Raw genomic sequence first — 17,217 nt, 5'->3', positions numbered from 1 at the left:
AATGTAATTTAGTTTTTTTTTTGTTTTTACATTTTAATTAATTAAATTTTAAGTTTTTATCTCATCACACTATTAATACATCATTAATCAATTGTTAAATTAAACGGTTAACATGTGAAAAAATGATGATTTGTGTAAATTATAAATTAATCTAAACACGTTTACTACAGTAGTTAAAGGAAGATGAAAGCACAATAAAAAAAAAAGCCTTAAATATATAAAGGGCAAAAATGGAATATCGAAAGGGTAGAAATAGAGAGTTGCAGGGGTTCCAGTTATCCGGGGAAGGGACAGCTGAGACACTAATTGGTTTGATGCCCCAATCACTCTCATATCATCCGTCAGTCACCAATGTTCCTTCGAATCACTTACTACCCCCACAAACATAAGTCAATTGCTTCATAATGACGAAAACAACCTCACACCACAACCCAGAGACCACAGTCCCCAAACCCAAAAAAAAAACTTGCCATGATCTTTAAATGCCCAAATCCCAACCTTAATCACTATCCAGGCTGTTATGTCAGTTCACTAATTAGCAAGCATTTTCTACCTACTTTATGGGTTTGCTAGGTTGTGAAGAAGAAAGAAAAGAAGAAAATATGCGAGAGGAGAATTATGAAAGAAATATAGGTGATTTGGTTAAAGAAAAATAAATGAAAATAAAATATAATTTTTTGAATTAAAATTAGTTGATAAATAATAAAATTATGAAAAAAATATAAAAATTGAGTAAATGATTATTTTAATCTTTTTAAATCATCATAGGATAAGAAAATAGTATATTTGATTTTCAAATATTAGAGAGGAAAAAAACATGTGGATTTCACATATTTTCTAAAAAGATTCTACCCACATCAATTCAAACAAGCCATCATGATCATTTATCTTCAATCAAATCATTCTTTATTTTGGCTTATGTAAATTACAATATTAATTTAAGATTATTGCCAATTACTATTTTTAGGGATGTTGGTTAATAAACTAAAAAAAATATTTATTATACAAATCATAAAAAAAATATAAAAAATTTTGTGGCAACACAATTTTACGAATCCTAATATAAGTATTTCTCATCTTAATTCTTTAATCAATGTGTTAAGTTACATATTAACATTTTTCTTAATTTAATTATTTGAATTTGAATGTTTGTTAGTCCATTTTAAAATCTTATATATTGACCTGAGTATTTTTATCATTTAAAAAAATCTGAATACTTTTCATGTTGAAATCAGTAGTCTTTTATTACACAAAATAAAAAATGTATCCTAAATAAATAATCAACACAGTAATTTTTTAATATCGAGAAAATCATTTTTTCAATAATAAAGGAGGACAACTTAATAAAATTATCTCACTCATTAAGTTATTTATTAGTACTTGTCTTAATCCTTTTGAATGTACTTTAAATGTCACTTATTATGGCACTTATATTTCAGTATAGAGGAAATATTTTATAAAAAATAAAATAAAATAAATTTAATATAAAATATTTTATTCAACACTTACCATATAAAACAGGTAATAGAAAAAAAGGAGAATCTTATAGAGGAATTTAGAATTATTATCTTTAAATATATGCATTGCATTTAAATTTCTCTAAAAAAAATATTGCACTTGAATATTTTTACAAAAAGAATATTTCATATAATTTTTATCGAAATTATGTTTTTAAAACTCAAAACCTATTAAAATATTTTTTTGTTAATTAATTTACTCGTTTGATGATATATAAATTTTTTTTACAGCAGTTTGATGATATATAGTTATATGCTCGTATACAGTATGAGCAAACTATCAAACATTATACATTTAATATTGTCCCGTGTCTTAATTTAAATGATCTAACTGTATAATAAAATCGAGTAGATAGAATGAATTAAAACCAGTACAATAGCAAATTTCTACCCCATTTCATTTATATAAGATAAGATGGAGATAATATTGGACTGCTGATATATGTACTTTAACAAAAATATATAGATAGAATCTGAATATAATTTTATCAAATATTTAAGACTAGGAGTAGTTTCCCTCCAAAAGAAAAAAAGAAGATTAAGAGTAGTTATTAACAAGGTGATATATATATATATATATATATATATATATATATATATATATATATATATATATATATATGAATTTGACAGTTAATAAATATTGTTTCATTTTCACAAAAATAAGGTGAAACTAGTATTTTAGTATTTAAACAACTTTACTATTTTATTCAAATAAAATTGAAATAACTTTATTATTTCAATCCATATATCCTAATTTTCATTTATTTATTTTCAACCAAACAATCCAATATTCAATTTTATTTATTCTTTTTTAAATCATATTTCTCTCTCTTATTTTCATCCTCCTAATCAATTTTAAATTTTAATTGTTTATATTTGAATTTTAATGACTAGCTTTTTTAACCGTTTCATTCCAATTTTTTTCTCTAATTACTTTATATTTTATTCAATTGGACATTTTCCATTCCTTTTTTTATAACAATTATTACTATTTATTATTTCTAAAAACAATTGGTATCAATTGGCTCAGAGTTCTGGTTCCGCCAATGAATATGCATGTTATCTGCAAAATGCAATAAACAATTTTATTTTATTTTTTTGAATTGAAGGGCCAAGTTCTATACAACTAAAAGTCTCGCATAATTAGCTAAACGATGAGCAATCTAGTTACTTTCTCTGAAAGTATGAGACCAAGAGAAAGAACCACCTTCTTTAGCAAAATTAAGAATCATATCAACCAAATTAACAAAAGCACGAATGCTCACTCGAACAAGGCATTGTAATCAATATGATAACTGATGTAGAATCATATTCAACAATGAAGGATTTGAAGCCACCATCCCAAGTAGCTTTCATCCCCAAATAAATGGCCCATAATTCAACACAAGTTGTACAACATGAATCAATGTTCGTTGCAAAAGTATTAACTCATTGGCAAATACACCGGCCAATTCGTCAAAATAGTAAAATAAAACATAAGTGCGAATGTTGAATCCACAAAGATTTTGTTTGTACAAAGTTGTGTCTATCTAATTTTCAAACAATTAATAAATTGATTCAGATATTTGTGGCATGTGACATTAAAAGTAAATTGACATAAAATTAAACTAATTATTTAGCATGTGCAAGGTGAGAAAAACAAACACTCGGAGAGGTGAAGCGACGGTCGGTGCAGAATTACGGATATATTGAGGTTTAGCCTATTGAAACTACTCTTGATGCAATGTTAATGTTTTTTCTCTATTCAATATTATTCAAATTATCACATACATATACTCATATACTCTAGTCATGATTCCTCACATAAAAGAACCTAATTTACCTAATTCATTTCTTAATCCCTTAGATAAACTAGTTAAATTATATTATTAACGAAGATGTATACAACATGCTAAATAATACCATTCTATCCCTAGAAGTGAACTATTTATATGATCTTTTATAGTTTTTAAAAGATAAATATTTTCCAATACCTAAACCCTAAAACATAACATGAATATGAATGATTAAACCACAAGCATGAAAATAAACACAAAAAAGAGACAATGAAACTAAAATAATATTAAATAGATAGTAAGAGTAATTACATAAAGAGTATTTGATTGGTAAGTTTCCAATAATGAGTGATTTAGTCTCTCATTGTCATGAGAGGCTTATAATTACAAAAAGGGATGAAGATGGGTGAAGAGAATGAAGGGAGATGGAGAGGACGTGGAGAGATTGCTCCAAAATGGATGGTTTTCCCTTGTTGGATGTGCCCTATGTTCTTTAGTGTGGGGGCTGAATAATTTTTTCCCTTTTTTTCTCACTTAAAATGCAATTTTATTTTGTTTTTCGCGATCTCACGTTAAGTGAGGAGTAAGTGATCACATGCTAAGCGCACGACTCGCGCTAAACACGTCTTCACGTGATGTTAGACTTCTCCATATAACTTTTTCGCGCTAAGCAAATGTTGTTCACTGAGCAACCAGGTTGCACTGAGCAAGAATCTCTAGACCTTCAACTTCTTTTCAAAGACATCTTTTGTGTTTCTACAAAAAAAACACCACTAAAATATTATAAATTTACCGGTTTGAGCACTTCATGGACAAAAACTTAAAAAGTGTCAAAATCTTAATGCTTCACATAAAAAGAAACAATTATAAAAGAGAAAAAATCTGATAATTTGAGTGTAACTTAATTACAAAATATACTTATTCATAACAATTATAAAAACGAAGATAACAAAGCCACAATTATCTCTAAATACTTCACCCGCACCAAATAAATACAATAAACAAATAATATAGCGTATAAGGAAAATATACGAGGAAAATGAACAACCCCATGCATGGAAGCTGGAATGTACATGCGAAACATGGATAAGATATTATCGTGTCATAATTTTGATAAAATTATTAAGTTATATATTAATGTGACATCATTTTGTTGGAGTTTTTTTTATAAATAAAAACACTGCATTCAGTGCATTAATTTGGAAGTGGGGGGATACAGTTGGAATGAGAATTCGAAAAGCAAAAAAATTATAAAGTTGCAAGTAAAAAAAAAAAATATATATATATATATATATATATATATATATATATATATATTATGTCACTTTTTAATATTAAATTACTATCCTTTATCCTTTATCCTTTATGTATGATTATAGTTCTAGATTGAATCCTCGGGTGTGTATAATATCCTAATAAGAAAAGCATTGATAACTATATTCCTCAATTTTAAAAAAACACACACACATATATATAATATCTATTTTTAAATATTAAATTAAATACTTCTATACCTCTTCAAAAGACAAATACTTTTATACATTAAACGTACTGCAGTGACTTATTTTTTAGTCTACTTTCCCTTAAAATATAGCATATGTCTATTTGTCAGTTTTTAAAATTTTAAATTCAAATATTATTCCTAAATAGTTATATATAATATTTTTAATTCAAAACCATACGTTTTTATTTATTTTCAATTTTTTTAAAAATTTACCAAAATTAACTTTACATACATCTGTTATAATTTTTAGACTTTTTTTTTTATCTCTTTTAACTTCGACTTAAAGTAAAAGTACTAATAAATATACAAAATACTTACTAATTGCATGTATTGTTAATTTATATTTTTTAATAAATTGATTTACATTTGAATATCATTTTTATTTCTTTATAAGGACAGGATTTATAATAGTCAAACAACACACACAAAAATTGAATATTATTATTTAGTTACACTACTTTATGGAAAACAACTTAAAGGAAGTAATAATAAACAAAGTGATGAAAAAGATATTAAAGGGAAATGACTGACATGGCATGCAGAGATGGAAACAAACAAAAAGAGTGCATATTGCATAACCCTTTGATGCCAAAGCAATGAAGATAAAGGAAAGTGTACTATATATAATTTAAAGAAAAGTTGGAATCTTTTTGGACTTTCTATAACGAATGTAACTATAGCCGTGCAATGTGCAAATCCCACAGTCTGCCCAATCCTATAGGTATTTTAAATCACCCAATAAATTTTATTATCAAAACAAAGTGAATAGCATATAAGAAACGAAGAGAGAAGAGACAAACTTCCCTAATTCAATGAAAAAAAGATGGACAAAGCCCGTGTTTTCTGTATGAGCTCAACCAATAAGGTTAGATAGCTCGTAAATAAGAAAGGAAGGTACAGTTAGTAACTGTTTAAGGAGATTGAGCGAACAATGATTAATTCTTAAGAATACCACAAAACGATATTAAAACATATGTGCAGATACAGTTTGACATTCTAACTTTTTAAGACAAAAAAAAAACTTAAGCATGGTATTTGCATGAAACATTCATTTTGAACTTAGTTTCCAAAATCCAAATATCCAATGCAGTAGTAAAGTACTAAACTACTAGTGACAGTTCAATCATAATGCATGATATATATAACACACAAAATTTAGAGTTTTATATTGGAAGGTGCAAATATTATTTTTTAAGGCATATATTAATTTTATCACATTAAAATAAACATGAATTAGTAAAAGTATAAAAGGATAATATTTAAGTTGTTCATTAAATGTCATTTATTATTATTAATCTTTGAAAAAACATTAATATATAAATTATAAAAGGATAAAACATACTTTAAAAATGACATTTATTCTTTAAAAAATGCATTAATTTTGCCGTTAGTTAACAACCGTCATACATTTTAACATTGTATCTCTAATGCATGCTTCCTAAATAGTTATCTACCATATTTATCGTCTTTTATTTTTTAAATTATTTTGGAAACCTTTCTTTTTTACAGAAAATACTTTTTAAAACTTGTATCTTTCTTTTCACCGTATCACATATTTTTCATTTTATTTGATAAAAAAATTACATATTTCATTTATTAGTTTCCTTCTATTTCTTTTCATATAATTTTGTTCTTTCTCAACATAAACACACTTCAAAAGATATGTATTTTTTTGTCATTATGATATTAATGTAAAATATTTACTCTCTTAATCATGTTTTCTCATTTATATGACTTAAACTTGAGATTTTATTTAAAAATATCAAATCTAATATTGTTCAGAAGTTGAAAAATTATTTAATTGTAAATTTTACTTCAACATGCAATCAATAACTGACAATTATATGTATACTAGTATTTTAGCTTGCATATAATAAATGTTTATTTTATATAATTAAAATTTATAATAAAAATAATTTTAAATATATAAATTATATTATAATTATTTTTTATAAAAAATAAATATTTTTGAACATATAAATTATAATTTAAATTTATGATAAATAATTTATATTATGATACAATATTATTTTTAACTTTTGATAATTTCTTTTAAAAAAATTGAAATTCAATTTAGAAAAAAAGATAAATCAACATAGATAAGAAGTTAAGAAATATTTCTAAAAATACTCTTGTTGAAAAATAACTCTTAAAATTATTTCCTTTTTTTTTCATATGAATGAAACACGATACCAAAAAATTTACAGCACTTACCATCCTACTTTTAAAATTACTTGATTCAAGATAGTTATTCTAACTTATTTATTGAGCGGAAAACAAAAATTAATACAATATGCATTAATGAAATCATAAAAGGACGATCTTTATTTATGAAATGTAATTTGTTCTTTAAAAATTAATAATATAAGGACAGGATAATCTTTAAAAAATGCATTAATTTTGGCATTATTAGGTAACAACTGTCATACATTTTAATTGTATCTGTAATGCTTATTAATTAATTATCTACCATATTTATCATCTCTCATTTTTTAAAATACTTTTTAAAAATTCAGTAAAAAATACTTTTTTTAAAACTATTTTTTTTCTCCCTCTCTCTCTTTTCACCGCATTACAGTGCACATTTTGTTTTTCTCTCCATATTTAGGAGTATTCACAATGCGGTTTGGTTTGATATTTTTATTATAAAAAATCATTTGAATTAAACATAAAAATTATATGTCATTCGGTTTGAATTTATTATCAATTTCAAACCAAACAAATTTTATGCGATTTATTTTGGACCGATTTTTGGGATTTTACAAAAATATTATTCTATTAATATTTTTATACTTTCTTTTCATCTTTTAAATTCAATTATATTAAAAAAATTGGCAATAACAATATACAAAACTCTTAATATGCTAAATATTTTATAATAAAAATATATTAAATTTTCATATATTTTAAATCAAACATATCCTAAAAAGGAGTATGAAAAAGAAGACAAATTTATAAAAGTGGGATAATTTTTTAAAATAATTATAAGAATTGGTAAATCTTGAAAATATTATAAAATATGAATAAGTCATGTTTTAAAATACAACTTCATATAAAAAATACATGTTATAAAACACGACTTTAAAATGTCATAATTTTCTTTAAAATAATATAAAATACTTGAAATTGTGATTCAAAACTTGTTATATTTTGAATCACGACTACGATGTTTTTTTTATTTCAATTGTAAAGTAATGTTTTAAAATACTGACTTCTTTGTTTGAAAACACAATTTACTCATCCTATAATATTTTCAAAATCTATTTAAAATATTACATCATTTTTATAGATTTACCCAAAAAAAAAGAAAGTAGAACATACTATATAAATTTTCCTATACATAACACTATAAAATATTATAAAACTCTTAAATAAAAGACCCATAAAATTTAAAAACACAAACCGCGATACGAATCAAATTCATCAATTTGAACACAAAATCATCCAAACAAATTCAAAGTTTATCATCAATTTGGTTTGGTTCTCAATTTTTTTTAATAATTTTCTTTTTAATTTTTAATCAGTTTCAATTTGAAAATTCCTAAATCTTATCCATATCATTATGTTCTTTCTCAAAATACACACTTTAAAAATATTTAAAAAATTATTTTCCTAAATTTATTTAATGTTACATTTTACTTCAACAGTCAATAATTAATAATTACTTGTATATCATTTTATAAACATTTTTTTTTCTTCGAGAAAAAAACACGTTTAAAAAAAAATTATGACAAAAGAGCACACTCTTTTCTCCCATGTGTGTGAGGTGTAAAATTTTACCCTGTTGGGACGTTACCTTTGAATGCAAAGTAATATTTGGCGTTAGGGAAGGAATGTCGAAGTCACGTGCTATGCGTGCTGCCCTCTGACAAATAACCTCTTTTCGTATTGCCACTGTACCTCCTCTCTCTCTCGTACCAACTTCTTCATTTCATAGCAATGCTTCGCTTTCATGCTCCTTCTACTTCTACTTCTACTTCTACTCATTATCATCTTCAACCTTCTCCAATGCCATTTGCATGTTCCATAATCCTCTAAACAAACCAAACCCTTCTTCTTACCTCTGCGTTTTTCTTCCATGGCTCTACCCTTAAACCTCGTACTCTCGTACCTCGTCCTGTTCCAGATTTTATTTTGTGCCATTGCAGCAGACCAAAGCAACGACAAGCTTTCCCTCCTTTCCTTCAAAGAGGGTCTCCAAAACCCTCACGTGCTCAACTCATGGCACCCTTCAACGCCGCACTGCGACTGGCTCGGCGTCACGTGCCAGCTCGGCCGAGTCACCTCGCTCTCTCTTCCCAGTCGCAGCCTCAGAGGAACGCTCTCTCCGTCGCTGTTTTCTCTCTCTTCGCTCTCTCTCCTCAACCTCCACGACAACCAGCTCTCCGGCGAGATCCCCGGCGAACTCGGCCGGTTGCCTCGGCTCGAAACTCTCCGACTCGGTTCCAACTCGCTCGCCGGAAAAATACCGCCGGAGGTGAGACTCTTGACGAGCCTCCGCACCCTCGACCTCTCCGGCAACGCCCTCGCCGGAGAAGTGCTGGAGAGTGTCGGGAACTTGACAAGGCTTGAGTTTCTCGACCTGAGTAACAATTTTTTCTCCGGTTCTCTTCCTGCGAGTCTGTTCACCGGAGCGAGGTCTTTGATTTCCGTTGATATCTCGAACAACTCGTTTTCCGGCGTAATCCCGCCGGAAATCGGAAACTGGCGGAACATCAGTGCCCTTTACGTGGGGATTAACAATTTGTCTGGGACTTTGCCGAGGGAAATTGGGTTGCTTTCAAAACTTGAAATTTTCTACTCCCCTTCCTGTTCCATCGAAGGTCCCTTGCCCGAGGAAATGGCCAACCTCAAATCCTTGACAAAACTCGACCTTTCTTACAACCCCCTGAGGTGTTCCATTCCCAACTTCATTGGGGAGTTGGAGAGTTTGAAGATTCTAGACCTTGTGTTCGCCCAGCTTAATGGGTCGGTTCCGGCTGAGGTGGGGAAATGTAAGAATTTAAGGTCTCTCATGCTCTCTTTCAATTCACTTTCTGGGTCACTGCCTGAGGAGCTTTCTGATCTTCCCATGTTAGCCTTTTCTGCCGAGAAGAACCAGCTTCATGGACCTTTGCCTTCTTGGCTTGGAAAGTGGAACAATGTTGATTCTCTTTTGCTCTCTGCTAACCGTTTTTCTGGGGTGATTCCACCTGAGCTTGGGAATTGTTCTGCGTTGGAGCATCTCAGTTTGAGCAGTAATTTGTTGACAGGTCCCATTCCTGAGGAGCTTTGTAATGCTGCCTCACTTTTGGAGGTTGATCTTGATGACAACTTTCTTTCTGGTACTATTGAGGAAGTGTTTGTTAAGTGTAAGAACCTTACTCAGTTGGTTTTGATGAACAATCGAATTGTTGGTTCTATACCTGAGTATCTTTCTGAGCTTCCCTTGATGGTGCTGGACCTTGATTCTAACAATTTTAGTGGGAAGATACCTTCTGGTCTGTGGAATTCATCAACCCTGATGGAATTCTCTGCTGCTAATAACCGTTTGGAGGGTTCTCTTCCTGTGGAGATTGGGAGTGCTGTTATGCTGGAGAGGCTTGTTCTTAGCAATAATCGATTGACAGGTACTATACCTAAGGAAATTGGGAGTCTCACGAGTCTTTCAGTTCTTAATTTGAATGGGAATATGCTTGAAGGGAGTATTCCAACTGAGCTTGGTGATTGTACTTCCCTCACTACACTGGACCTTGGAAACAATCAGCTGAATGGGTCTATTCCTGAGAAACTGGTGGAACTGAGCCAATTGCAGTGCCTGGTACTTTCTCACAATAATCTGTCTGGGTCTATTCCTGCCAAGAAATCTTCCTATTTTCGACAACTTAGCATTCCTGATTTGAGCTTTGTTCAGCACCTTGGTGTGTTTGATCTTTCTCACAATAGATTGTCTGGCCCCATACCTGATGAACTTGGGAGCTGTGTGGTAGTTGTGGATCTCTTAGTCAGCAACAACATGCTTTCTGGTAGCATTCCTAGATCACTCTCGCTCTTGACGAATCTTACAACCTTGGATTTGTCTGGCAACTTGTTGTCAGGTTCCATTCCCCAAGAGTTTGGTGGTGTCCTCAAACTCCAGGGTCTGTATCTGGGACAGAATCAGCTATCAGGTACCATCCCTGAAAGCTTTGGAAAGTTGAGTAGTTTGGTGAAGTTGAATTTGACAGGAAATAAGTTGTCTGGTCCAATTCCAGTTAGTTTTCAGAACATGAAGGGGCTGACTCACTTGGACTTGAGCTCTAATGAGCTCAGTGGCGAGCTTCCATCCTCTCTTTCAGGAGTGCAAAGCCTTGTTGGGATTTATGTGCAGAATAACAGGCTTTCTGGCCAAATAGGGAATCTCTTCTCAAACTCCATGACATGGAGAATTGAGATAGTGAATTTAAGTAACAATTGCTTCAAAGGGAACTTGCCGCAATCTTTGGCAAATCTCTCTTACTTAACAAATTTGGATCTTCATGGAAATATGTTGACTGGAGAGATTCCTTTAGACCTTGGGGATCTAATGCAACTGGAATACTTTGATGTTTCAGGTAATCAACTATCTGGAAGGATTCCAGACAAGTTATGCAGCCTAGTTAATCTGAATCACCTAGATTTGTCTCAAAACAGGTTGGAAGGGCCGATACCAAGAAATGGAATTTGCCAGAACCTATCCAGAGTTAGACTTGCGGGGAACAAAAACCTGTGTGGCCAGATGTTGGGTATAGATTCTCAGGATAAAAGCATTGGCAGATCAATATTGTATAATGCATGGCGTCTTGCTGTAATTGCGGTTACAATCATATTGCTAAGTCTAAGCGTTGCTTTTCTTCTGCATAAATGGATTAGCAGGAGGCAAAATGATCCTGAGGAGCTTAAGGAGCGCAAACTAAACAGTTATGTTGATCACAATCTTTATTTCTTGAGCAGTAGCAGATCAAAGGAACCTTTGAGTATCAATGTTGCAATGTTTGAACAGCCTCTCCTGAAGTTAACTTTGGTGGATATCCTTGAAGCAACTGACAACTTCAGCAAGGCAAATATAATTGGAGATGGAGGTTTTGGAACTGTCTACAAGGCCACTTTACCTAATGGAAAAACAGTTGCTGTGAAGAAGCTTAGTGAGGCTAAAACGCAGGGTCATCGCGAGTTCATGGCTGAAATGGAAACTTTGGGCAAGGTGAAGCATCATAATCTTGTTGCATTGCTCGGATATTGCTCAATCGGCGAGGAGAAGCTCCTTGTTTATGAATACATGGTAAATGGGAGCTTAGATCTTTGGTTGAGAAATAGGACTGGGGCCCTTGAAATCCTTGACTGGAACAAACGTTACAAAATCGCAACCGGTGCAGCTAGAGGATTAGCTTTCCTTCACCATGGTTTCATACCTCACATCATTCACAGGGATGTTAAAGCTAGCAACATCTTACTCAATGAAGATTTTGAGCCAAAGGTTGCAGACTTTGGACTGGCAAGACTTATCAGTGCCTGTGAGACTCATATCACCACTGATATTGCTGGAACATTTGGCTACATTCCACCAGAGTATGGGCAGAGTGGGAGATCCACAACAAGAGGAGATGTCTACAGTTTTGGTGTCATCTTGCTTGAACTAGTGACCGGAAAAGAGCCAACAGGACCAGATTTTAAAGAGATCGAAGGCGGGAACTTGGTTGGATGGGCTTGTCAGAAGATCAAGAAGGGGCAAGCTGTTGATGTTCTTGATCCAACAGTTCTTGATGCTGACTCGAAGCAGATGATGCTTCAAATGCTGCAAATTGCTTGTGTGTGCATATCTGACAATCCTGCAAACAGGCCTACCATGCTTCAAGTGCACAAATTCTTGAAGGGGATGAAGGGAGAGTAGTTGAATAGATTAAAATAAGTCATTGATAGCTTATATGGTATTTACAGCAACAATTAACTGCAAACTTTAGAAGCTAGAGTTCAGTAATCTAATCGTATTTGTATGTAGATTATGGTTTATCAATACATAGAAAAGCTCTTGTTTTCCAAATGATTCCATGTCTTGATAGAGATGTTGACTGAACTCATGCATACAAGTTATATCTTCATCATGATATATAATGCCTTCATCAATACTCGATGATTTCTTACTTTGCAGAAAAATGCTCATACGCTAAAAGTAACTTATCCAAACAAAGCCCACAAACTCACCACCTTATATTAGTATTTCAGCATATCCATACCCACAAATAAACAAAGTTTATAAAAAAAAACAGCAATTACACCTGAAAAGATTATGTGTGGATTCATAACCTACTCGAGTTCCATGAGAGCGAGGGGAATGTGAATACGGAATTTCGTCCACTTTTCCTTATCACCAATTTTTTAAGATGTTACAATTGAAGGATCAACTACAAATTTATAACTATACAGCAAAATGTGTGTAAACATCTTTAGATGAGTGTCAATTATAATGATGTACATATGATATAGCCAATTAAAAATTACCACGATATCAATATTTCTAGAAAAATAAGATATTAAAATACGTTATAGCCTCCATGTAAAGAGGCAGTGGAGGTGTAAATTATAATGTATATATAACCAATTAATAACTGTCATGATATCAATATTTCTGTATATAAAAAAAGGATATTAAAGTAACGTTTTCATCTCAATGTAAAGAAGCAAAGGAAAAAATATTCAATATCAGAATTTAGCCACTTGCCAGAGAACCCAGAAGCAATGGTTAAAGAAACACCCGGGATACTTTGTTTTTGTTGGGTCCAGGCCCGGTGGGTCTACTAAAAAGATAGGGAGTTACTATTGGTAACTACAAATATTACTCTTGGCCCCTACTTGGAAAAAAAAAATCATTTTATCCCTTCAAACACTTCAGCCCTCCTTCTTCTCCCCTTCCTCTTACCCGTGCCCTCATTTTCCTCACCCCCGGTTAAATATACAACAAAAACACGATTTCATTCTAATATTTGTTGAAACACACAATAGAGTTGTAATTCTGTTGTGTATTTTTTATTTTAAAAAAATTAACCAAAATCTTATTTTCGTTGAATTTTTTTTAAAGATTTTTCTATTGATTATAAATATAAATTACCTTTTTTAAAATAATCAAATTAATTGTGATATAATTCATCATTTTTAATAGTACTCAATATCTTTTTTTAATTAAAATTAAATTAATTGGATACAAGTTACCATTTATAAAGATAATTAAATTCATTATTTTAAAAATTACCTTTATTAATTGTAATCAAATTAATTCATGATATTGTTTTGATTATGATTAAAAACATGTGTGTCATCATTAATATAATTAATATTAAAACTAATTCAAGTAAAAAGGTAACTTAATTCTATCACTATTTTTTAGTGAAAAATAACACATTTCCATTGTGTATAAAAAGGAGTGGAAAAAAATTAACAACTAAAATGTGTTTCCATTTTGGATTCTGTATGTGGAAACATGTTTTCTTTGTGTAATTTTTTCACACTCCTCTTTATATGAAGAAAACGTACTTATATTGTTATATATGGGAGAAAAGATATATGATGAAATTATAACACCATTATATTAAGGGACACAGAAATTATATAACAACAAAATCATGATATTATTGTGTATTTTATTCAACGAAATCATAATTTTGTTAAAAAGATAATTATAAAATAAAAAAATAAAATTCAACACCTTAGTAAGAGCCGATAGCAATTTGCATGGTACCAATAATAACTCCAAAAACGTGATTTCCAACTATTTTTTAAATAGATAGAGTATGTTACAAATTACTGAATATAACATATAATTTGGTTCTACCCACTAATTCAAGTAGTAACATCAAACTAAATATTTAGTAAAAAAAAACATCAAACTAAATATGAACAAAGATGCACCATTCTAAGTGTAAAAAAAATTGATATAACTTTTTGTATTGTAAGTGTAAATTACACGGTCTAAGTGTCTCATTTTTAAGAGTGATGATTAAAAAGTATATGATAAAAGTTCATACCTGAACACCAAATAATTTTCTTAAAATTAGTTCTTTCAAAATGTTTTAAATAAACGAACATGGTAGGAATTTTTCTTTGTTGATATTCTTTAATTAAATTGGAATGTCAGACAGGTAAGGTAACTTCGAAGTAATTTTTTCTTAAGAAAAAAAAAGTGTTTTTGGTTCATGTTTTTTTTGGTTAAACTTAATCTTGGTCATTACATCTTCAAAGTGATGAATTAAGTCCTTTTTTAAAATAAAAGATTCTATGAATTTAACCCTTTTTTTATGATAATAATATTTGTAATGTAAGTGCTTAAATGAGTTATTTAAAGTTAAATAATATTATTTAATAATTTTTTCATTTGGAGTTGATAATTTGATAATGTATTATTTAAGTTAGTTGTTTATATAAACTAATGTTGCTTAATTGATTATTAAAAAAAAAAAAATTTCAATCTAAAATTTAGTGTGACTCAAGTTAAGTATTTAGGTCATATTTGGTGACACATTTAAATTAATTTCTAACTTTTTTTTAGTAGTTAAAAAATTTATTTGACGGTTAAATAATTTTTTTTAGTAGTTTTTAACGTTTTTTAAACATTACTTGAACTGATATTTTTTAAACGTTAGCTTTTAGGTTTTTATATTTTATTCTATTTTTATTCTTAATATAGTTATGAAATTATTTATTTATTTTTTTAAATAAATCATAATTTTATTATTTTATTGTTATTTTATATTTTTAAATTATTTCAACCGTTAATTTTACTGAATATTTATAATTTAATAAATTAATTTTTTAACTTTCTATTACTTTTTCAACTATTTTTATTAAATATAGTCTTACTTTACTAATTTTAGCATTAAAGTAAATTTCTTGTAAAATTCTTAAATTTATATGACATTATAAGATTTAAAATTTGAAATAAATAATTTATTTAAACAATGATATATGATAGATAGATGTTCCAATATGTCATTGTTTGCTATATGCGACAATCTAAAATTGAGCGTATATTTTTTTTCCATGGACTCATGAGAGATATTACTACTTCACTACTGTAAGCGTGTAAAGTTCAACAAATGCAGCTGCCGAAAAGTTTGATAGTTGATGTCAGTCGTGAGTGGCGGTAGGAAAAAAAAGAGCACCTTCGTCCTAGAGCGAAACCTGCGGCTGTGAATGGGAAAAAAATGGCGTCCTTACTTTGTTCAAATATTGTGCTTTTTCCAAAGGTGCCTTCCACTCTATTGAAATTTCAATCCAGACAAAAGATCCAGCATGTCGGGTTCTATTTTATAGTAATAATAGTCTTCGCTGAAACAATAAAGTTCCACCAACTTCTACGTTCTACCATGGTTTATGAATTAGATATGAGTCAAATCAATATACTACGCTCGTTTGTTTCCGTTGGAAAAATACAAGTCTTATTTGAGTAAAATCTTGTCTAGTTTCCCTTCAAATTACGATTTTAGACTTTTCTGCTGCAACAACTCATGGTTATATATAGTCTTTTTAGTTTAAGTTATAATTCTATACTCATTCATAAGTAAAGTAAACCTTTTTTTTTTACCCATTATTTTTGCGAATCAGCTCAATATTCAAATAAATACTTTTCAACACTAGCAATGTACTTGGTTGAAAGAAAAGAAGAAAAAAAACAAGGCCGATAAGTTTTTTTTGTTATAAAAGTGTAAAAAAAATACATTGTTTAGAGATTTGTTTGTATTTGTTAAAGTACATTTTCAATTCAAAAAGACAAAAAAAACTTAAAATTTAATGTATACATTGTTAATATAATTTGTTTTACATAAATTTCATTGTATGTATAAATTAAACCAAAAAACAGCCCACTATGATTAATCTAGTGATAAGGTAGTTACTAGTTTGTACGGAATTCTAGGTTTAAATCACATTGTTGCCGCTGGGAAAATTAATGATAAGCAAACAAGTTTTGAAATAAAAACAATTAACTCATAAACCTAAAAAAAATTCATTTTTAATTAAAATTATAAGCATTATCCTAAGATTAACTTTAATTAAAAATATCATTAAAATAGTTAAAACAAAGTATGGCAGAATTAATTAGTTTCGTTTCTTTCAAGGTCTACACGCCAAGTCCAATATACCCTGCTCCTAACATATATAGAAGAAGAAAAAGAAACATCAAAGGTTTGGACAGAAAGTAACCCTTTCTTCTGAGAAAGTTCTGCGAGAAAAGTTCCAAATGTTACTTGGATCTTAATTGTATTTCCCAAAACATTTTAAAATTAATATTACAGGGTAAATATAAAGAAAGAAATATAAACACGTCACACCTCGTATGGCCCAAACAATTCTGTATATATATTTTTTATTTATTGGTCCAAACCATTCTGTGTATTTTATTTATTTATTCAGTTGGAAAGAAAACAAAATA

At 29.6% G+C, this 17,217-nt stretch overlaps 1 protein-coding gene across 1 annotated transcript; it reads left to right on the top strand.

Annotated features, from left to right (window-relative positions):
* Positions 1-8,682: 8,682 nt before the first annotated feature.
* LOC114370119 (leucine-rich repeat receptor protein kinase EMS1-like) lies at positions 8,683-12,903 on the top strand. The gene has a single exon (XM_028327405.1). It carries the CDS (start codon positions 8,878-8,880, stop codon positions 12,685-12,687), a length of 3,810 nt encoding a protein of 1,269 aa, XP_028183206.1. The 5' UTR covers positions 8,683-8,877; the 3' UTR covers positions 12,688-12,903.
* Positions 12,904-17,217: the final 4,314 nt, after the last annotated feature.

This window comes from Glycine soja, chromosome 10, assembly GCF_004193775.1.
Source record: "Glycine soja cultivar W05 chromosome 10, ASM419377v2, whole genome shotgun sequence".
Classification (NCBI taxonomy): Eukaryota; Viridiplantae; Streptophyta; class Magnoliopsida; order Fabales; family Fabaceae; genus Glycine; species Glycine soja.
This window is presented reverse-complemented; position numbering and strand designations above follow the sequence as displayed.

Excerpts from the sequence above, each read along its gene's own strand:
- LOC114370119 (XM_028327405.1), top strand. The coding sequence starts at position 8,878 with ATGGCTCTACCCTTAAACCTCGTACTCTCGTACCTCGTCCTGTTCCAG.